The sequence below is a fragment of the Crocodylus siamensis genome, chromosome 12 (genome assembly GCF_052110815.1).
Source record: "Crocodylus siamensis isolate JL-2025a chromosome 12, ASM5211081v1, whole genome shotgun sequence".
In the NCBI taxonomy this organism is placed as follows: domain Eukaryota; kingdom Metazoa; phylum Chordata; order Crocodylia; family Crocodylidae; genus Crocodylus; species Crocodylus siamensis.
The window spans coordinates 7,180,405-7,204,167 of NC_143406.1; the positions used below are offsets into that span (position 1 = coordinate 7,180,405).

The 23,763-nt window shown below is 51.2% G+C and overlaps 1 protein-coding gene across 1 annotated transcript in view; it reads left to right on the forward strand.

Annotated features, from left to right (window-relative positions):
• The first annotated feature begins 3,045 nt into the window (after positions 1 to 3,045).
• Positions 3,046 to 23,763, forward strand: part of ACAP3 (ArfGAP with coiled-coil, ankyrin repeat and PH domains 3) — a 149,283-nt gene continuing 128,565 nt past the window's right edge. The window contains exon 1 of the mRNA XM_090023669.1: positions 3,046 to 3,207. Within this exon, the coding sequence (XP_089879795.1) occupies positions 3,161 to 3,207 (47 nt within the window). The 5' untranslated portion in view covers positions 3,046 to 3,160. The remainder of the gene's footprint in view (positions 3,208 to 23,763) is intronic.

The window sequence follows — 23,763 nt, forward strand, 5'->3', positions numbered from 1 at the left end:
ATAGAGAATATTGGAGGAAATCAAATCAATATTCTGTACTTTGGTTCCCCTTTCTGCTAAATGGACGTAATGGCAGTGACCTGCCTTTGCAAATACAATAGCAAGAACTAGCTCTTGTCCCCCAAGGATCTCATGGCACTTTACAGCAGAGCTCAGCACCATTATCTGTTACTGACAGGGAAACTGAGGCACACAGGGGCTTACCTAGGGTCACCCAGCTGGTAAGAGAGCTAAGAACAGAACCAAATTTTTCTGAGTCCTGGGAATGTTCTGTCAACTAGGCCACATGGCTGCTTTGAGTCTTGCATGGAAAATTTTGGATAGACTTGGAAGCAGTGAATATTAGTTATTTTACTGGCAATTAGTAGTGTCATGAGAAGCCTGAGTTGGGGTTTTTCAGCTTGTTTCAGCTGCAAAAGCAATTAATCCCCATTAGGGCTAAATCAGGCCTGATCCAAGTCCCACATAAGTCAGAGAAGCATGTTGAAAAATAAGGCTCCCACTCATCAAACACCAAAGCACAAGTGTAACTTTACCTCTATGAGCACTCTTTTAGAAATATTACTTGCATGCAAGGAGTTGGCAGGACTGGACTCTCAGGGTATAACAGCTACTAGTATAGCCTTGCGTACGGCCGTGGATTTTGGTGGAGCTAATCACCGGGACAAAGTAAGCGAGCATAAGCCAGGCTTTGCAAAATCAGACTCTTTTCTGGTTTCAGAATCATTGGGTGCGTCTCCACTAGACGTTTACTGCCCGGCTGCCTAATTAGCTCTGCAGTAAAATGTCAGAGTCTACACAGGTGCTATTAGGTCCAAGCGAACCAATAAACGCTGCAGTAGGTTAGTACTGCTAGCTACAAGTATTAACCTACAGCAGAGTTATTTATCTGTCTATTTATTTTTGTAAAAGTATATATGTGTGTGTGTATATATACACATATACATATATATAAAGGTTATATATATATTTATAAACACACATACACATATATATATATATGTATATATACACACACACATATATATACACACATGCACACCTTCTGGTCACTGATCATTGCCTCCTTAACCCGCCATAGGAACTCATGCATGTATTACAATATACACACCTGCAGAATGGCATTCCTGCGCACCCGTCCACAAGGCATCATCTCCCTTAGACCCCTAGTCTCTTAGTCCTGTATCCAAATATGGGGTTCAAAACTCAGTTCAACTTGGCTTGCAATCCTAATAACTGTCACTTCCACTGGAGGACCCGCTGCTGCTGTCGCTGCTGCTGTCCTCATCGCTGTCTTCTGGTCTGGTTGTCTTAACGTCGGCTTCACTGTTGCTGTCCATTTCCCCACTGCAGGGGACAGGGGAGCGTCTTGAAAGGTCCTATGCTAAGTGTCCCTCTGCCAGGTGGATTTGGCTGTGGCCTTACCAATCTCTGCTACTGATTTCTGGTAGCAGGACTGGAGTTTGCTCAAAATGAGACTTTTTATTAGACCCACTAGGACATTGCAAAAAAAAATCTCATGTTCTCTTTTTCTTTAACCTACTGCAGCATTTATTTGTTTGCTTGGACCTCATAGCGTTCATGCAGAGAATTTTTTTTGCATTATCCTAGTTCAGGGGACAGCAACCCCTGACACGCGTGCCGGGCATGGCACGCAAGGCCATTTTGCTCGGCACACCACCGCCAGCCCAGGCTCTAAGCAACTGCTGCCAGCCACTGAGCCCAGGCTGCTCCCAGCAGGCGGCTGGGAGGCTGCAAGCCCTGCTGCAAGCAGACCGGGCTCCGTGGGCCGGCTGCAACAGGGAGGCTGCACACAGCTGCTCCGGGCTCCGGCATGGCGGCACTCCAGCACCTTCCAAGGTAGACATTGTGGTTTTTTTGGTACTTCAGTCAAAAAACGTTGCCTATCCATGTCCTAGTTGGTCTAGTGTTTCCCAACTGGTGTGGCTTGGCACTAAAGTGTGCCCTCAGAAATGAAGAGGTTCCCCAACCAGTGTGCCGTGGCACACCAGTGTTTCCCAACCGGTGTGCTGTGGTACAAAAGCGTGCCCTCAGAAACGAACCGGCGTGCCCAACCAGTGTGCTGTGGCACACCAGTGCGCCCTCAGAAACGAACCAGCGTGCCCAACCAGTGTGCTGTGGCACACCAGTGTTTCCCAACCAGTGTGCTGTGGCACACCAGTGCGCCCTCAGAAACGAACTAGCGTGCCCAACCAGTGTGCTGTGGCACACCAGTGCACCCTCAGAAACGAACCGGCGTGCCCAACCAGTGTGCCGTGGCACACCAGTGTTTCCCAACCAGTGTGCTGTGGTACAAAAGCGTGCCCTCAGAAACGAACCGGTGTGCCCAGCCAGCATGCCGTGGCACACCAGTGTTTCCCAACCAGTGTGCTGTGGTACAAAAGTGTGCCCTCAGAAACGAACCGGCGTGCCCAACCAGTGTGCCGTGGCACACCAGTGTTTCCCAACCAGTGTGCTGTGGTACAAAAGCGTGCCCTCAGAAATGAACCGGCGTGCCCAACCAGTGTGCTGTGGCACACCAGTGTTTCCCAACCAGTGTGCTGTGGCACACCAGTGCGCCCTCAGAAACGAACCGGCGTGCCCAACCAGTGTGCCGTGGCACACCAGTGTTTCCCAACCAGTGTGCTGTGGTACAAAAGCGTGCCCTCAGAAAGGAACCGGCGTGCCCAACCAGCGTGCCGTGGCACACCAGTGTTTCCCAACCGGTGTGCTGTGGTACAAAAGGCTGAGGCACGGCACACGAGCGCTTCCCGGCGTGCCCTCAGAAACGCGCAGGGCCGAGGGCGCTCCAGTTGTGCATCGCTTTTCGGGCAGGCCCGCCGAGGCCGCTCTCCCCGCGCCTGGCGCGCGCCCGGGGGAGGCCTCGGGCCGGCGGTGCCCGGCGGGCGCTGCGGCGCGGAGCGAGGCCCCGCACGGGGCTCTCCCCGCCGGGCGGGTGCAGACGAGCGCCGCGGCCGGGGAGCGGGAGGCGGCGCGGGGCTGCGAGGGGCGGGGCGGGGCGGGGCGGGGCGGCCGTGACAGCGCAGCGCCCGCCGGGCCGGCAGTGACAGGCGACCCGGGCGGCGGAGCAGGGGCCGGACCGCGCTGCCCGGGCCCGGGCGGGACATGCGCTTGCCCCCCGCGCAGCACAGCCGCCACCATGACCGTGGACTTCGAGGAGTGCATCAAGGACTCGCCCCGATTCCGGTACGGCCGGGGGGGCAGGGCCAGCACAAAGGGGAGCCGGCGGGGCCGGAGGGATGCGCCCCCTTGGCGGGCTTGGACCTTGCCGGCGAGGTCGTTTGCTGCGGGGGACGCAGGGGCTGCCCCGGCCACAGACCGCACCTGGAGGGGGGCTGGTTGGTCCAGGACCCGCCTGGGCTGCGCGGCTCGGCCACGGTCGTGTCAGATGGAAAGGCTAGAGTCCCCCCAGCCCTGCGCTTCACGCTGCAGGGAAGGTGGGCGTCCTCGGGCACGGCTCGTGGGGAGCGAGGCCGACTGGCCCTCACCGAGGAGCCAGGGAAAGGCTGCTACCGAGCCCCGGGTCGGCGTGCCTCGAGTCCCCCGAGGAGTGCGACTTGGGGAGACGCAGAGGGCGCACCCGACAGCCTGAACCCCTTTGGCTGCCGGTGGGATTCAGGCTCTGAAGCCCATCCGTCCTTTCAGCCCGCCAGGGAAGCCCGGCTCGCAGAACAAAAGCCTGCACGCTCCTCCTATTGTCGCTAGATCAGGGTGCTGGACAGACGTGGCAGGCTAGACAGACTGATGCTCCGCTGCCCGAGAGGCTGGCTGGGAAGTTGTATGGGCAGGAAGGAGGGTGAAGCCGCCAAGCTCGTAACAGAAAGATCAGCCTCTCCAGGGCTAACAGCCGCCTGCTGCTCCTTGCAGCGCGCTTCGGCGGTGACAGAAGCAGCGAGAAACAATAGACTGCAGAAGCCGGGTGGGTGGGACACCCGTGCGAGCGGAAAGGATCGCAGGGTGCTCGCAGGGACTGGCCCTCTGGTTGATTCCCCTGCCGCAGCTTTGCATGGCCTGAATGATTTCCCTTTAAGTGCATTTAAAAATAACTCAGATTCAGGCGGGTGGTGGCGGCAGGCCAGCGCGGGGCTCTTGTTCTGCGGCTGGAAGCTACATGGCTCCTTGTACAAGCGTCTGTCTGAGCGGGCGCACGTGTTTTGTCTCTGCCCATCTGAATTTGCATTTGTCTGCCAGTGCGCCTCCCACAAAGGTTTCGATCCCGGTTTCCGCTTTGAATGTAGCTGAGGGTTTAGACCCGATCCTCACTTGCTGTAAACCCTATTGCTAAAGCGCGGTGCGCAAAAACACGGACCAGGCAACAGAGAGCCAGTCCTGTGCGCTCTTCTAGTGGCATTTGAATCACAGGAGTTTGTCCATGGGGGAAAAGTTGGGAGCACAAAAAGCTGTTGCAGGATGCCGGATGCCCATTGAGTTGACCTAGCATTAGACAATTAGCCCTGCCAGACTTGTTACTATCATTGTGCTGCTGAGCCTCTGAAGTGCCCTGTGGCACCGCTCCAGGACAGTGACTTCACTGGCCAGATGTCTTGTGCCACATGGCCGTGACCCTTTCCAGAGTGACGTCAAAATTGATGGATCTGTTTATTTATTTATTTTGCGTTTGGCGCGCGTGGGCTTCGGGCCAGGCTCTCTGCATGTGGGCACTGTCCTCGCTGCTCTGTCTCCTCCATCTGTGCAAACAACAGCTCTCAGAATACCCGGCTGGACCTTTTTCGAGAGCCAGTCGTTTAAGCCTGGACTTATGAAGTATGTTCCCAAATGGCCGGACGCAGCCTGCCTGTTGCAGTGAGAAGGAGCAATTATGATAGAGAAGGCAGCTGGTACATCTCCAGAGGGGAGCATCAGGGGAAATGACTGGTGTAAACCCCTGGATGCACTGAGTGAAGAGCAGTGACACATTCAGGCTTGGGGCAATACAGAATGAGCTGTACTATCCCAAATTGAATTCACGCTCTCCTCTTCTCCCGACACTTTTCCTCCTTCCCCACCCATTCAGTTACAGTTGTGGGCGCCATACGTGCAAGAAAAGTCCTCGCCTTAAGACCTCCGTGGCCTAAACAGACAAGATGTAGAAGAAAGGCAGCATTATTACCCCTATGCTGCAGATGGGGAAACTGGGGCACTGAGATTGAGTACTTTGCCCACATAGGAATTGCCCCCCCCAGAACCAAAAGACATTGCCTTCCTTTCGTATGGCACCCACCTCATAGTATCACAGCAACACCCCCCCCAGTCACTGTATAACAATCAGTGGTTTTTTTGCCCCCCAGACCAAGTGACAGCTGCACCGTATTTGATCACTGGTTTATTCCCCTCAGCAATGATCCCTAAATCACACCTAGATAACCAGATTGGGTTTCAGTTGTTGTATACGGGAGGAAAAAATATGTGACGTGAAAGATCAGGGTATGCATAAACCCACCCTCCTTAGGAGGCATCCTGTGGTAAAGCTCCCGGTAGGATGAGGGTATTCTCCATTTGCAATCAAATCTAATTACACCTCACAGCCCCTAGGACCAAAACCACACTTTTATTTTTGCTTTTACTACTTAAATAAGCACAGGCCTAGAGATTGGCAGGTTGACCCTGTTGCTCTTTTGCACCGTGTGGAGACATGCACGATCCCGGTTCCTGTAAACAAACGTAATTACCTGGAAAGACCAGTTTTCAGTGGCATTTGCATGTAATCCCCAATAGATGCTCATGGTTTCATCTGTCTGGCTCGCAGAGCCTTTTGTGTAGCTAATCCCGCGGCCCAGGAAGCGCGGGGAGGGAGTTCTGACTTGGCACAGTTGATTATGGCAGCGGAAAAGGGCCTGCACTGAAGGGCCCCACACTGGGTGGGTGCCCGCAGGCACCGTGCCAGACTGGAGGCTCACTCCCAGTCTCTATTCAGTCTTGGCAACACTGACGTTGAAGTCACTGCGTTTGGCACTAGGGGCCACATGCTATAGCCCTTATTCATACCAAGCACAGGGATCAATCCTGTGTCCTTTCTTAGGGGTGGGGGCGGGCAGGAAAAGTATGGCCTTAATGTGCTGCGACCCATAGAAAACTTGTAAAACCCATGTGAAAGAGGGGATCGGGGAAAGAAATAGCTAGAAAGCTTCCTGCTGGAGATCTCTACCACTAGGCAAGGGTTTGCCAGGCACAAAATGCCTCTGACAAGGAACCCCCCTGGCTGTATTTATTCTAGATGTCTACCCCAGTGCCCTCTGCCATCCCTTCATCTCTACACCCATCCAGTCCTCAGCCAGCAGCAGTGCCTGGGGGGCAAGGAGGAGAGGGCAGGAGGAGAAACATGTTGAGCCTCTTCTGGTAGAGGAGGTCTAAGCCTTACATGCCACATGCAGAGATCTACAATGCCTTTCTTCACCACCCCGACGCTTGGCCATCCCTCAGGCACTCGCGGACCAACATCCTGCTCCGAGCAGGGCTGTCATCAGGCAGGGATACCGAGGCACGAGCGAAAGATGTTTGTTTTGGCGGCACATAACATTATTTGCGCGCTTCTGCTTTCTTACAAAAGAAATCAGATGCATCACCCCAGCTCCGTGCAGCAGGCAAGAGACAAGCCATCAATTCCCAAGGGTTAGCACAAAAATACGTGTTTGTAAATTCTCTTCCACTGCATATTAGCCTGTTCTACAAAAGGAAGAGTTCAGCTAATCAATAAGATGCTGTCAGTTATGTAAGGAGCTTTCCAAAAGTGCAGAGCATTTGAAGCTCCCCCCCATAATAAATACAGGCAGACTGAGAAAAAATCTGACGGCTGGTTTTCTTTATAAAGGCAAACCGCTCCACGCTGACCTTGCTCAATCTGGTTACTTCCTTAATGAAACAGGGACGGTTTAACTGGTGTAACCCGTTTAAATGCATTTGCACTAGGAGCTTGCATTGGTAACTGATTGCTTGCCTGCACACAGAGCTGTAGTGATAGAAGATGTGATTTTTCAACCAGTTTAGTTAAACTTCCACCAGAAACCCTCCCCAAAAACTCAGCCCTGCAGGAGTGCTTGTAAACTTGGATTCAACCCAAATATGCTGGTTTAGTTTACATCAGTGAGGAATGGGTTGAATCTAAACCAAAGCAAGAGTGGTCTCAGGGACATCCGCTTATTTCTCTAAACCAGGGTAAATGTGGGTGTAGATCCACAGTGGATTTCGTTACACCTGTGCACTGTTTGCTACATATGTAGGCAAGTCGCCTGATCCTTTGGTGAGCTTGGGTTCACGTAGAGCCACCCACGTAGGACTCGCTGCAGAATCAGAGCCGCCACTGTAAAGTTACCATTATAGGCTGGTGAAATGGTGTGATGCCATTGAAACTAATCCGACGGTTTTATTCTATCTAATCTGTATTTCATCTCTCCATCATTGCATTGACATCCTAATCCCAGCAGCAGACAGATGTACAAAAAGAAAGCAAAGGTCTCATCTTTTAGCTGCATCTTGTGCCGAACTTTGCACAGAAGCAATTACAATCTAAAAGTACCACAACGTAGCAGCTACAGAGAGCATCTCTCCCTCCACTCCTCACCTCTCCCGTTCGCCTCTTCCCCGCCCCTACACACTCAGGGGACGCAGTCTTTCCTTCTTCAGCAATGAGGCTAAAAAGCAGACCGGCTGAGCAGACTCAGGTTGTGTCTGAGCTTATCAGATGGTATTCAATGCAAACAGCCTGTATTTCAGACCCAGAGACTGCTGGTTTTGTGCCCTGGCTCATCTCAACATGTGGGACAGGGTGCAAGGAGAGGTGGGTCTCTAAGGCAGCCAGATCCCAAACCCTGCAGGTGAGGCCAACACCAGGAATTTCCATTGCTAGAATATCTGAGTCAGTGCCCCCCATCCATCCAGCCAAGGAAGTGGGGCATTTTGCACGGGATTAAGTTTCTTCCATGTTAGCAGTGTCCTTTCCAAATTGTTAGAGCAATTTCTTGCATAGCAAAGCACTCCAAACACTGAGCAAACAGCAAATGGATCTGGAGTGTCTACTGTGACCTGAGCAGCGTTTTGGGTAGGCAGGTAGTTCTAGGTTAGTCGCATAGTCACCTGACTCTGTGGGAGGCCGAAAGTGGCCCTTCTCCATCTGATGCAGACACATGGCGTGACTCCTCTTCACCCTGGAGGCACTTGTGTGCAGTCATGGAGAAAATACAGCGACTGCTCCGGGTTCTGAAATCCTTTTGCAACGTGATGGAAAATCTTGGGCTTCTGCCTATGCAGCAGTTCTTGCTGCCGTCCCCCTGAATGACAGGTTATAGGATAGATTCTGCTGCCAGTTCAGTGTGCATGCCACTCAAGCAGGATTTGGCCCTGTGGTGTATAAGGAAGAATGGACCAATGTTTATGGCACTAGCTGGGGGACTTGGGAGAGATCCCTGGGTTCAATTCCTTGCTCCATTACAAGGCTTCCTGTGCAACTGTTCGGGTAGCTTAATATCTCTGCATCTAGAACTCATATCCATATAGTGGTGATAAGCCCTTGTTACCATGTTGAGGCACGAGGATAAATATGCTGAAGCTCATGAAATGCAGAAGTGGGGGTGGGGACACATGAGTCTACTAGACAATATGCATGGCTTTGGGTTTGCAGAGCCGTACTGGAGCCCAAATGTCCGTGGTGTGATGCAGGGATTTCTGATGACACTCTGGTGGGTCAGGCCTTTGCTGCACCTCTGTGATGCACTTCAGCAGCCTCACGGCTCAGAGCCCCGGGGTTTTCTGTGACAGTGTGATCAGCAAGTCAGTCAGATGAGCTTGAGTCATAATTCAGCCCCCGCTCTGGTCTTTACTGGGATGTGGGGGATCTGGATCCAGGAGGAAGGTCTGGCTCCATCTCTGCTGGAAATGGAGCTTTCCGCCTCCACAAACCATCCTTTATGGCAACTGCAGTTTGCGCTTGTTGTGTGATGCACGGCCCATCATTGTGAGCAGCAGGGCCCTGGGATCTCCTCTTGTTACAGCTCCGCTGCTGTCATGTCAGGTCAGCCATACTCAGAGTAGATTGCACGAGGATCCTCGTACGATAGTTGCTTTTTTCCCCCCATGGAGATGCCATAGACAGTAGCACAGGGAAGCAGAAATGTATTTAAATTTAAGTTCACTGTCCACAGAATCCCCATGTACACCTTGCAGTGCAATTTTAAAGAGCCGAGGTCCCTCAAGCCTCCATTACTGCGGGCCAGATCCAGGAGGTCCTTATTTAGTGTTACTCGGGCAGAATCCCACTGATGTCAAAGTAAGGACTGAGTACAAACTGAGCACCGAGGTCTGGACTTGCTGCATCAATGAAGCCGCTCTCTGGGTTCCCGGGGCTTGCAGGCTTCGTGGTTTGAAGCACAGAGCGCCTTAATTCTGTCATCGGAGAGCCAGAGAGCTTGGCTTGCAATCCTAATAACATCTTGGTAACAGCCTTGTGTGTAACACACAGAATCTGATGTGAATATGGACTACATGCAAAGCACGACCTGGATGTAATTTTTGGGTGTGGCTGCCAGATCTGCTTGTTAGCTAGCCCTGGGTTGTTTTGCTTGTGATAGCTGTTCCTCTTCATTATAACCTTCTGCCGGATGGGATAAGCATGGGTATGTAGTGAGTGAAGACATGGTCTCTTGTGTCAAAGATCTTTTTCCAGAAGATTTTCCTTTCCTGCCTTTCCCACTGGACGGGATAATGTAAATGCAAGGAGAAGGCTGTGCAGCGTGAATGATTTCACAGGAGAAGGTTTTGCAGAGTGCAACCTCTGGCTAGTGCAGGCTGAGGGTGTGAGCCTGGCTTGCTTCCTTTGGAAGCCTCCCAGAGTGTGACAGCATTGGGAACAGTGGACCTTGTTTTATGCGATGGCTGAAAGCCACTCTGAAAGCCCAGATTCGGGAATGAGCTCTTTTGCTGGTAGCCAAGCCAGCTTTCTCACTGCCACAAGGAAACAGAAGAAGGTTGCCTATTTGACAACAGAGAATACTAAAAGGGGAAAAAAGAAAAGCAGTAAAACTGGAGCCGATCAGTGTAATCAGACTCGGGGGGGTGATGGGGTTGGGAGGCTCTGGAGCTAGCTTATCTCTGACACCAAAACCACATGCGTGCCTTAGTGATACTTCCTTGGAGGCTGCTGCATGGCTTGACAATTGCATTTGACTCTCTGCCTCGGCACCGTGCGGAGGCTCCGAGTTGCAGTCTCCTTCCCTTGGAGGGCCGAGGAAGGCCAAGTGCGTGCAGAGAGTAACAGCTCAATGAAACTTTATTGTGCAGAACATCACTGCTGCCCATACTGGGCCTGTTCCTGCTCGCAGTGAAATCAGCACCCTGTAAGGCTTTCCCAAACTTAATGACACCAGTGAGCGAGCACCACACGTCCACTGCTGTTGTTCCTCATAGCGACGTATCTCAGGTACGTCTTCACAGAAGCTGATAGAGAAGCCCCAGAGACTGCTTGTTGTATGGTACAGAAAACAAAGATACTGCATGGTAGAGGACCATTTTGTCTTGTGGGTCCAGCAGAAAACTGGGAGGCAGGATGCCGGGGTCCTATCGCTTGTGGTGCCACTGAGGCACTACATGACCTTGACCTTCATCTCCCCATGCTTTGGTTTCTGCAGTGATCAAAGAGGGATCGTAATACTCAATCTGTCTCAACGATATGTGCAGCAATATGTGCCAGTATGGAGCACCTTCTCTTTGAAGCCCCCAGCATGGTCTGACACATTATTCTTTTTTTTAATTTTGTTGTTACCCAGGAAATGACAGCATTTCACCATGAGGCAGTCGATAGGCAGAGGGCAAGGGGAGGACGAGGAGGAGGAGGGGAGAGGGTTGGAAAAGAGAAGGGGCCAGGAGATGCAGAGGGGCCGCTCCAGACACCGGAAGCTGAGATGGGTCTTGGCTCCATGGGTCTGGGCAAGGAGCTATCCCTGTGTGTTACTGCTAGCAGAGGCATCCTGGAGACAGGAAGGTGATGCAGACGGCCGGTGTCGTGCTGCTTTTGCTGTCTCGATGGCATCGGCAAGGGCTGCTCTCTGGCCCTGCTGGGGACAAGGAATGGATCGGTGTAGTGGAGAATACTTGGCCTCGAGTAGCTTGGACTTAGTGGCTGGCGGCTCTCCACTAACCCGCAGCCAGACAGCCCAGAGATGGAGCTCACTGCATGTTCCCAACGTAACCAGTGACGTAGCTGCTATTAATCTGGCATCCTTACGCAGCTTTGTGCTGTCAACAAGGCAGTTTGGCTTGCATCAAGTGTCTCAGGGCCCAGAGCAAAGCACTGTCTTCTCTGCAAGCGCTCTTCCCCTCGGGCCGTTTCCTTCTCCCCAAAGGAACATGAATTCCTGACAGTAGCAGCGACTGCTGCACATATCAGCTTCACAGGGGCTGGGCAGATTAGCTGGGAAGCAACACAAGTGAGCTGAGGGCTGGCCACAGGAGTTACCCAGTGGGCCTCGGTCCACTTTGTAAAGGTCCAGAGCTGTAATGACGCTGTAGGTTTACAACGTGGGCTAGCAGGGTAGCAGACAGACTCAGGAGGAGGACAGGGCATGCATGCCAGGTCGTTGGGCTCCAGAAACTGCAGACAGGTGGAGAGCTGCAGGTTGGAGCCATGAGCTGAAGCATGGGGCTCTGAGGTACTGAAGGACGGTGTTGGCTCTCGCAGGCCTGCAGTCCTCTGCTCTCCAGGGTCCCTGCAGCTGGGACCGGTGCCAGAGGACATGAGGCACATGGTCCATCTCCCAAGCTGGGTGCAGGCAGTGTCTCCCTGTGCCATGCCTACTTTGCTCTTGCTGTCAGTCCGTCTCGCACACCCTGCCCTCTGCATACTCCATCCTTCCTTTCCATTCACTTGCATCTGGCTGCTGCCTCAAAACCGGTGCAAATTTTTCCTCTTTTTGCCTGGAAGCCTTCCCGAGACACGTCTGTCTCTTTAAACCTGGTTTTGTAACACTTAGAGAATTTCAGCTGCTTTCCTGTTCTTATGCAGAAGAAAAAGCCAGGAGAACCATTTGGTTTTGGGCTCCCAGGCAACTGGCTTTGTTGAGAGCGTGAGCCAGCAGCTGGCCCGAAGGACCGACGTCTTATTCTGTGGCTGGCTGGGCAAAGGCTGGGGGCTGCTTATCCTAGACAAAGAAACAGGACTTTGGAAACATGATGGAGATGTGAAAGCAGGGAAAGCAATGTGCAGGGCTTTCAAGGGAGAGGCCGGGATCTTTCTTTGGGGTGAGGAGTGTTTGCTTCTAGGCTACTTGCCCTTTGCTTCCTCAGGGCTCTGATCAGAAGCCCTTGACATCCTAGCTACTATTTTGGAGCTGTTTGTTCTTTGCTTGGGCACTCTGCAGTTTATGTCATTTCTTTGCCTTGCTGCTTGCTTTTTGCAAGGTTTGTTTGAATCATCATAGAAAATTTGGGTTTGGCAGGGACCTCGGGAGGTCACACCTAGTCCAACACCTTGCTCAAAGCAGGACCTTCCCCAGCTAGATCATCCCAGTCAAGGCTTTGTCTAAGCCAGGTCTTAAAAACCTCCAAGGATGGAGATGCCACCACCTCTCTGGGTAGCCGGTTCCAGTATTTTGCTACCCTTCTAATGAGACGATTCATCCTAATATCTAACCTAAATTTCCTGCAACTTAAATTGGGGAGCCCCCGACACTGTGCCCAGCCCAGAGGGAGGGAGTCCAAGTGGTCACGCTTTGCCCACAGGCCCGAGGAGGGCAAGCGTGCAGGGCAAGGCTGGAGTGGGGTTGTGGACCCTTCCCCAGAGTTGTGCAGGAGTGGCCATATCCATAGGTCACTGCAGCAGGCTTCCCTGTCTCTAGGCCCCTGTTGGACGGAGCTGTTCCTCCACCTCAGGGGACATCCATGGCACTAGCAAGGGGAGTGACTGCAGCTCTCGGAGACGAGGTGGGTGGGAGCAGTCTCCTTCCACCCCATGCACCCAGTCCCAGCTGTAGGCCAGCTTGGCTCTGGGCCCAGAAGGGGCTGTCCGCAAGAGCAGTCACACAGCCCGTCACTGCTGGCTGCGTACCAGCACTGAGGAAGCACTGGCTGAATGTCTCAGCCCATGTAACGTGAGCTGCTGCAGAAAGGGAAAAAACCCCTCAAACTGCTGCTGTTTCTATCAGCACGGAGGAGGAGAGGGGAACGAATGCTGCTGCCTTTGCTCTGCTTTCAGCAGGCACACAACGAGGTCTGTACTCAGGTCAAGCACCCCGAGGCTTAGCCCCATATTTCCGTTGCATGCAGAAAATAAATATAACCCTGTGGTTTTGCATGGGCTGCAGGCTGGTGCCTGCCTGCCCTTCCACTGCAGCCCCGAAGCACCACAAATGAGCCCAGGCAGGAGGGACAGGGCAGAGACTAGGTAGGACCGTAGTGACACAGGGTTGGGGAGAACCTCACACGTTGTGGCAGGAACCCACTGCTTCTCTAAGCTGCTTCCCTGAAAAGGAGGAAATGGGGCAAGATAATTGTTTCAGCGCAGAGTCCTCCTGGCAAAGCTGCTTGATTAGCAGGGGCTGAGCTCTGACTTACTGGGCAGCCTTCGTTTTAAAGTGGTGCAAATTCCTTTTCATCTTTGCCGTCTCCTCCAGCTTCTGGTTTCAGGGTGGAAGGACTTCTGCTGAGAGACTCCCACCGGTTTCATTGCAAGGAGGGAAAGGACCAGGGGACAGTGGCTCGTGGTTCAGAGAGTTTCACAGTGCTACATATGACGTGCATTGTGCTAGCCACGCAGGCCAGCCAGGGACCTCCTGTTCTCTGCTTCCCAGAAACCAGCAGCCCCATACACACCCATTGTTTGAGGGGAGAGTCCAGAGGCTGAGGGTACAGCAGAAAATGTGCTGAATTTCCCCGCCGTAGCTCTAGTTTGAACATCACTGGAGGGTGGTGTAGGGAACAGCTCTCTATATGAGTCCGTACTCCAGGCCAAAACTCAGGGGAACCTTGCATGGGGCATGAAGCAACGCATTAGGTATTCATCCCTCTGAGAGAGCCTCCTTGTAGGTCTGTACGCAGGGGTCCCTTTCACAAAGTCCGGTTCCTTTTCAGCTGGAACAGATGCTATCCCTGCCTACTCCCCGTCTGGCTTTAAGTCTGGGTCTGTTCTGTGGGTAACCAGGAAACTTTGAGCAGTCAGTCTGACACTCTCAAGCCGCACTTAATTCACTAGGAAATAAGATACACACGCCCCTTCTAACAGTAATCACTCCAGTGCACTACTTTTAGTGGATGCTACGTGGATGAAGAGGCAGAGAACAGCGAAAAAAAACAAAGCTGGGATAATGCTGCATATTTTATTACAGTGGATTAAAGGAGCAATGTCAGAACTCATGGGTGGCACGTCCCAGGGGGGATGAATGAGTATTTTGCTAAATAAGCACAGAGTGGCACAGTATAAACAGATTATATAATATCAGAGGGTGAGATGATCCCCTCCCGGCACCCACGGAGTCTGCTTCAACACAGTACAGCTAGACTTCACGATTACCGTATCCTGTATTAGAAGCTAATGCTAATGGGAACAGCATGCATGTGGGCACACCAGAGACTGGCAATGCCAGCTGTGTGTTTGTGTGCACACACGTGTGCATCTATGTGACTGTAACCGTGTGAGACGGTGGCCATCCCATCTGTGCATGCTTGTGTGAAAGCACCCCCAGCTTTCATGTGTGCCCATCTGAAATTCAATTAAAGATAGGACATGCATATGCATGTATGAGTATGCCTCCTTTTAACACAGCTGGCTGTGGACCTACACGCAGTATTTTGGACACTTCTTATGTAGCGTATTTTTCAATGCTCAGTATTAATGTCAGTAGAAGAGCAGATGTACTAGAATATATTGGCAGCGCTGCCTTCAGGGGGGTTAGCCACACAGTTCTTGCTGGCTAAATCTCTGAACAATCATCTAAAAATACACTTCGCTGCAAATCTCTACCTGCAGACAGACTTCAAAGGGAAGTATTAAGATTATGTACCCAGTATAATTTGACTCTGTGGATACATGCAACTGCTAAGTGAATTCCTCTGCCTCGGGAACAGGGGTAAAAACTGTATGTCAGGCACACACACCCAACTGTAGCTGTATCAGGGCCTCTATATAGCCACACACTGCACACTGATACCTGTTTTTAACACCCCCCCAGCCATTCTTGCACTGTTGCAATGGAATAGCAATTACTTTAGCAGAAAACAGCTATGTAAGCCTGCCAATGTTGTCCTTTCTCCATTCCAGCACCAGCTGAACAGGCCTCTTTCCCACAGTTCAGGCTTTCTTCGACCACATAGCACCTCTTTGTCCTCTCTGTTAAACCCTCTCTTGGCAGGAAGTATGGATTTGTCCCTGGACTGACCCAGCCTAAGGATGTAGGAAACAGCCTCCGTGACAGTGCTGAGATAGCAGAAGCCTTCTCTCCCCACCCCTTTCTTTACCACTGATGTCCCCCTCTTCTTATACTAGCTGCACATTGAGATTTACATGGCGGTTTGATAGCTTATGAGGGGCAGCAGAGAAGTAGAGAGGAAGAACAGGCAGCAGGCAGGCAGACATTCATGGCTTTACCTTTTGCAAGCCTGTAATAAAGATGAGCCCACCAGAACCTAGGGCTTGGGAGTCTTGCAAAATCCCTGTGCGAATGAGGACTCCTTTGGATGCTGTGAATCAAATCCCAAGAGGATGTCTCAAGCTATGTGCCAGTTCTCTGCTGGGGAGTGGGTGTGAGCCTGCTGGACTGTGAAATGTGCTGGGAGGACTCCAAGCACAGGTCTGCATGGTGGCAAGGTAGCCCTGTGCAGAGATCCCCAAGCTGGGTCCTGAGCTAGAAGCTGCATAGCAATATTCACAGGATGCCACATGCAGGGCGATTAGCCCTGCCTCTCCACTGCTGTACTCCTGGTTCAGGACCTAGTGTACCAAGAGCTACCTCCGTGGGTGTGCCCAGCACTGCCTTGCACTGGGTACACATACTCTGAGGTGGGGTAACGCGCATCAAGGAGGTTGGAGATTAGCTTAGTTTACAATAGCAAAGTCTGGAAGAATTTGGCTTTTTCTCACCATCCTCTGAAATATTACTAGCTGTAATATTGCAGTAAGACTTGGGGACCCCGACCGGTATCAGAGTCCCATTGCACGAGGTACCATCCAAGCACCCAGTGAGAGTCTGCGCTTTCCTCTGAAACTGGAAATCCACCGCTCTATTTACTTGTATTTATTTATTAGGTTTATGTCCCAAACCCATTTGAAGGTTCAGAAGGACAATCACTAGCATATGCCGCTTTCCGTAACGTGACTGGCAGTCTCACTTTCCCAGCCAATTTTTTTTCCTGGAGTGGGAGTTCCAGCTGCTGGGAACGTCTGAGAAGCAGAGGCAGGATGAAACAAGAAGTCGAAATGTATTGACTTCTTCTCTTGACGGTTTCGAGAACATCCCAAGAATGTGGAAAGTAAGATGATGGGGGCTGAAGTCTTTAGTCACTGCTTAGCCCTGGAGCAGTAGCAATTGTGCCTGGGTGAGAATTTGGCTGAAGGGGATTTGTGGATAATCCAGTTGCGCTAATATTTAACAATAGTGCTATTTCTTCATCATCACTGAACTTGGAAGAGCTGCCCTTTAGTAAGACCCATGTCATGGGTAGATGGGGTCACAAGGTCTTCACTGTACAGCTGGCCATTGGGAACAGATCTAATACCACGAGCCTATTGAGATGAAAGGGAAGACTGCCACCAGACCCTTATGTGGTCACAGGACTACAGAAACCTGGAGATTTTCCTCCTGGATTACCAAGACTAAAGTTACAACTTCACTCACTATCCTGTAGATACTTCCAGGCTATAAGAGGTCCACAATTACCTGGACCACACAGCTCTGTGCCCTGTTAACCCAAAGTGAGCAGTGAAAGGGAGACCCAAGAGGCCCCAAAGAACTGAAGGCTCTTCCCTTTCCGAATAGGAAAATGTTGCCCTATACCAGGGAACTGGAGCCACATTCCCATGCCATGTTGTATAAACCCAGCAGCACCCAGACCCCTCGGGCAGAGCAGCAGGGCAGCGTATCAGAGCACTGTGCGTTGTTCATCCCAACTGAAGAAGAAAAGTACTGCCTGGAGTCTGGCCGGAGGAAGCGGGGAGGGATGGGAAACAGAGGTTGGGTTAAGAAAATAAATGAGGGAAGCAGCAGTAAAGCATCATGGTCACTCTGGCCCACTGGAGATAGGCGCTGAGGAAACGCAGCTTGAAAAGGGCCAGGACCGCTTTCCCCTCCTTGAGGAGTGACGTCCTGAGTTCAGCAGCTCCGGGCCTCTCAGCACCTGCCAACAAGAGGGGGCTTTTCTGAGCCTGCACAGGAGATGCCGCAGCAGAAGAGCAGGGAGGAGGGACAAGGGACGTGGGTGGCCACCCTCGCAGAGCCCTGCTAGCCAAAGTGGGATGGGATGGAAGGGGAGTATCAATGGCCCCTTCAGGGTTGAGCCCTGTTGTTCTGATCCTTGACGGCCAGCTCTAGGTTCTTCTTTGGATGCCAAGGTCCTGCCTCGATAATACGGGCATTGTTCCTCTTTGCCTGGGAAGTGCAAAGGCCACCTCCTCTGACATAGAGCACCCATTCATCTTCATGTCAAGCAGCACTGATCCAAGCTTCCTGCCTTGGTATTTCCCTGATGGTTTCATTGTCTGGCCTGGCTTGGGAACTTTCTCCCCATTGTATAGGACGAGTTGTCCTATTCCCCAGGCATGGCCCAAGATAACACTGGGTAGACGCCAGATCATGCCCGGTACAAGTGTGATGTGCTGGCTCCGAGTGATGCTGCTTTTCCATTGCAAGGGCCCAGAATGGGGATCTCTTCCTGCTACCAGCCAAGGAGATCCCGTCTCTCTGGGCTGCTAGTGAGGTGCATTTGTGAAGCTGAAGGAGGAGGGTTCAAACCCTGGCTTCCTGGCCTTGTCTGTGAGCATGACTCACTGAAGAAATTGTGCTCATCAGCTGCAACTCATCGATTCGGGATTAGGGCAGGAATTCCCACGTGCTGTCTCACTTTCCTCACTCATGTCATGACAGATCCACTTTTTGGGAGATGGGGCAGGAGTGAAGTTCAGCACCTGGAAGCCCTGTGTGAAATAAAAGGATGGGCGGTCTCCAGGTGAAACCTCACCCACTCCCTTGCAACGCAACACCACCTCTGTCTCACTTGTTTGGCCATCGTGGCCTCCGGGAGATGCAGCTGAGCTGGCACAGCCTCTGGCCGCAGGGTCTCCCTCATCCATGGGGGATGGAGCTTGTGCTGCTCTATGCTGTCAGTGTTGTGCTCAGAGGCGTGAAGTTTTGCTTGCAGCAGAGGCAGGAGGCGGCCAGAAGTGTCCATGTTCAGCACTTTGGGGATACGTAAAGGTGAGACCCAAGGGAAAAGCAGGAAGAGAGCACCCATTATTGTTCCCCGAGGGGGGCCAGTCATTACTTCTTTTGCCAGAGAGGGTGAGACCTGTGCTATGTTTGGCAGCCAGCAGCAGAGAAAAAGCCTTTCAGTGAAACACAAAAGGAGCAGAGAGGTTGGGGAGCTCCAGCTCTGAGCCAGAGCCCCGGGGAGGAAAAGAAAGAAACAAGGAGCATTCAGCACTGAAAGAGATCACTGCTGGTGGGGTTTTGATCTGAATTTCCAACTATGGGAAGTCTCAGTAAAAACCACTGGACCCCATCCAGCTCTGTTAGCGTATGAAAGCCACTGAGCTATGCTGGGCTCCTGGAGCGGAGCGGGACAGGCGGGTGCAGGGCTTTTACTGAATACGATCTGCTTGTAAAAGAAGGGCTAATGAAGGAGGGGCACGTCTACGGAGCATTTCCTTCTTCAGCTTGGTAAAGAGTGGCTGCTTGTTTCTTGGATTAAAATATTTCCCTGCTGTTCCTGTATCCCAGATGCAAAAGCAGAGAGCTCTGTCCCGAGACCCAGGAAGGGAAGCAGATTGTAATGAGAACATGGGGACTAGCCAGCCCTGAAACCATGTGTCAGCGAAGCAAAGAAATAGCTTGTGTTAGCTACTTATAACCTACAGGCAGATAAAAATGGCTTGTCCTGCATTTCCCATGCAGCTGGAAAGTACAGGTGGGCCCAGAACAAAATCAGTAGGGAGAGGTGGAGGGAGGGAAATCATTTGAGTGCTGGCAGAGCCCATTTGCAGGTATCTGGCCTGACTGAGATCACTGCCATGGGACTTGTCAGAAAGATGATGCTTGTTGGAGACTGGGAAGCACAATGGCAGGTTCAGATCAGCACAGAGGAAGAACCAGAAACCAAATGTGCATGCAGGAAAAGCACTTTGCATGCCTGAACCCTGCAGGCAGCTACTGGGGGACTTCTGCCAGACTCCTACTCAAGCGCATAACAGGTGTGGTCACGGCTGCCCGTCCCACGCTGAAACTGCCTCATCTTATGACTAGTCTCTGGGTAGTCTGCTCTCCAGCAGGCAGTGCCTTGGAGCAAGAGGGCCCAGCCCATCCTGAAAGGAAGCAAGTGCCTTTTCACTCGTGGCCTTCCATGAACTGAATTAGGATGAAAAGGGACCAGAAAGGACAGTCTCCCCTGGAGATCCCAGGCTCTGGAATTGTGTCTCCTTTGGCCTCCCTTTTCCTGCCTGGTTAGATTTCAAGGTGGGAGCTACAGTAAAGACGAGGATGAAAAAAACTAAGTGTTAGGAGGTGAAATGCTGCAACCGTTCAGCCTCCTCAGTGTAACAGCATATGAGAGGTCAGGACAGAAGTCAAGGAAAGCTCTGCATCTGGTTGAAATGACAGGGTGATCAGAATGTAATTACTAGAAAAGCCAACCCGGCAACTTTGGGCCAGAAACTGCAAAGTCTGCGCGGAGATTTGGAAGTGTGGGGGAGGGCATTTTGTTTTTTGGATATAATTATCTGCTAGGAGGAAGCCACTATACTCATCCCTTTTGGAGCCTAAATAGAATTGGAAATCTCTAGTAATGAATTGCTACCTCACTGACCTTTTGTGCCAGCGAGAGCTCCTCACATTGTACAGCATCCCTTACTGATGTGCCAATTCATCAGTGTTAGTACAGTCAGCTGGGCCATGAAGCGCACAGCATGGGGACATCAGTCACTGCGAGGTGCTCGGCTCAGCGTGTTAGCAGAAAGATAACTTCTGAATTAATTGAAGGTAAGACTAGAACAATGTTGAACAAGACGACTGTGAAACCCTTGCTGCTCTGGTGAACACAGAGCTCCCTCTGAGAATAGCGCCTTTGTAAAACTAAGCCCGTGTGAATGTCGCTGCCACCTGACTGTGGCTTTTCTGACTACAAGCAAGGCAGAAAAACCGATCGAACTGCAGAACTGTCGGAGGAACCGGTTCCTTATGGGGGTTTCCCTGCGAGAAGTACGAGATAATGGAGATTCCCCCGGCAGTGTATAAAGGCCCTTGATGTGGAACTAGATGATCTGAAACCTCTGAAAGGTCCAGCAGTCTGGGCTAGGTTTGAATCAGTTACCTAATGGGGAAGAGCGCTCTAGCTCATTACCGCCAGCCCCCTGAGACAATCCAGCCCCCAGATTAAGTTCCCCGGTGGACTGTCCAAGCTGCGTGTCACTCAAATTGAGGTATTAGGTAGATTAAAAAAGCCCTGGCATTGTTGAGCCATTTCCTTTTTCTTTCAAGATCTTGGAAGCTGCTCATATTGTATGGGAGGAAGTGAGAAATGCCTTGGGTTTATTTTGCCAGAAGCTGCAGTGAATTTCTTCCTCAAGGCAGGATGATAAGCCGGGAAAAACGAACATGAGTGAGAACTTCCATTTTTAGCATTTCCTCTTTGCTTTTTATATACTTTGGGATTGCAGCTTGGTTGTGCTTTGAAGACGAGAGGGTCAGCAGTTAGAAAAAATGCCCCCACTTCACGTTCGGAGGTCTCCTCAGAGGGAGGGGAGAGGGAAGCAGTGAGGGAGGGGAGAGGGAAGCAATGTGGGAATGTAGCACTGAGCAAAGGTTATTCAAGTCCAGAGAGGTTAGATCAAGAGACCGCTGAAACAAATTAAGGAAAGATTTTGCTTTTAAGCCTTCCAAACAGAGCTAAAGCAACCCACGTTTTCAAGCTTGGGGCTGCAGGAATTGCAAACAAACTATATCATCATGCTTAAAGCTTTGCAAACATTAATGATTTAGGGTCTAATCCTTGAGGGCAATTAAAACTGCCCTCCATTCCCATTGATTTTAGTCAGAGATAAGGACGTTCCTTGCTCTACTGACCTAGTTCAAGGATTCTTCCAACAGCCCTATGAGTCAGCTCAGAAAGATTTATCATCCCTATTTGTACTAATGGAGAAGCTGCAGACAAAGGACATGCCCATTGCCCAAAGCTGCAAAAGCAGGTTAGGCAGAGCAGTAGGACGGTTCCAGCCTTTGCTGCCCATCTGGAGCGAGCTGGCCTGCTTGTAGTGAAAGCTGTTAGCTGCAAAGGATACATGCCATGGTGGCCTTCTGCACGTCAAACATCTCTTTCCTAGCTGTTCCCATAGGAAGCTCAGGATTCGGCAGCTCTCCAAGCAGGGGGTTTCTGCTGATAGGGATGGTTTCCCTTTCCATTTTGAGATACCCAAGCATTCCTGTTGGCATTTGGCAGTGGTCTAACATGGCCACCCAAGTAGTGCGCAGGGAGCCAGCATCTCCCAGGCTGCCGGGGAGTTTTGGGGAAGGGGATGTATTTGTATGGTGATCTCACTGCTGATGTAAAATCGTGAGCCATTTTAGAAGCAGAAAGAGACCTCTGGCCTAAACTGCTCTCTTCCCTTTGCCTGTTTAGATTAGTGCAGGTATCTGCCTCCCACTGCAAGGCTCTCTATCTGCATCAGTAGGCCTCACAAGTCTCTTGGAGTTGAAAGAGTATATACAATGCAGGTAGCTTCACTCCAGTGGACTGAATGTCACAGGAATAAGGAGCCTTAGCTCCTGGCCATTATGCAAGCTCAGGTGGACACTGACTGGAGGATGCTGCGTCATGTCTGTTTGGTCATTGGCATGAAGTGAGAGGGTAGTTTGAGGCCAAATGCAGTAGAATTGCTATCCAAAGCACAGCCGCAGCCTCAGAGATGGCCCCAAGTATCTTCCCCTTGGTTGTCTCCCAAACAGGGACATGGCATCTGGATTACTCTCTCACTGCTGCTGTCATGGTCAGTGATAGCTATGCATGCAATGAAATAACTGCTGTGCACTGAATTAGAATAGAGGATGGAAGATAACTGGGCACCTCAGGCTTGCACAATGCTCTACATAGGGGCCTGGGGAGAGGGGAATCTCTTGTCTGATTTTATCCTCTGACAAATGTTCGAGACCAGCAGATGAACACGTGCACATTGTCTGTGAATTCAGCATTACTCCGCTCCTTCCATCTTAGCCAGGAAGCAGAGATGAAAGGAGAAGACAGGCCAGCTAGCCAAGCAGAAGGAATTCATAAATCCACAGACCCCACCTACTCCACTCAGTCACGCTGTTGGCGTTGGTTTGATCTTAAAAAGCATCCTCCCTTCCCAGCTTCTCAGACAATGGATTTTCTCCCTCAAGCTAATAAACAGATCCTCAAAAAGAACCATGATAACCACCCCAACCTGCATGCCACTATTCTCATACCCTCGTAGGTCTCCGTTATACATCCTGAAAATGTGTAGCTATGGCATCTTCAAAGGAAGCAAGTGCCTGTAGCCTAAAGGAAGCCATGCACCAGGAGGAGAATTTTGAACCCATACATGTGGGCTCCGGTTGTTTTTCTCCCTTCCTCCTTCCCATCTACTCCTAGTTCTGCATGAATCAGCTCTGAGTCTGTCTTAGCAAACTGTTGGGTTTTAGCATTATCTAGATCTTCAGAAAAAAAATCGGTCAAGGTAGATGTTTAGTGCTTAAGGAAGGGAGGTTCTGGGTAATGGTGTTAGGACTTTCATGATCTTAGTCCTGCTGATACACCTTGTTCTTAATGCATAGCAAACCTTATTGATCTAATCCCCACTCAGTCCAGAGCTGCCATAATAGACATTTAGGGAGATGAACTATCTGGGGCTTGGAGGTCAGCTTCGGAGCCAAATGAAGATCTGAGTCCACATTTGTAGGAGCAAACGGCGAGTGGAGTGACACAATGAGTATCACCTGACCCCCACCCAGCACCCTCTTTTGTTTTCCTAGTTCATTTGCTTGACTTATATTTGCATCTTCCAAAATTTACCCTGTCAAGTGCCACACAGGGGATGCATCTGCATGTACGATTAATGGTATTTGGCTTTACTATGCAGTGAATGTACCACACAGTACATTTTCTACTGGCATATGCAGGTAGTAAATTTAGCGTGCAGTAGACTAATTTACTGTGTAGTAAGTGCCTGCACATCGATTAGTCTGCTGCTCTGTAAAGTGTCTCATGTAGACACAGCCAGTGAGACATAACCTCACCCTTTAGAGCAGCAAGGTTCATTGTTGGCTTGAGGGATAAGATCTCCTGGTGGATTGCTGGGCATGTCTACAATGCGGTCAGAAATGTGCCTGCAGCACATAGGCAATGCCATACCCATGCTAGTTATCATGGCAGTGACAGGGACTTCAGTGCAGGCCATGAGAGCCCAGCAGGGACTCTGGGCACACTCTCTGATTGTACAGCCTGTAGCGAAAGTTGTAAGGGAGGATCTTGACTGTACTTGGTAGCGATGCCAGGGGGCATGCATTGCATGTCTGGTTGCAGTGTGGACATACTCGTAGGCTATCA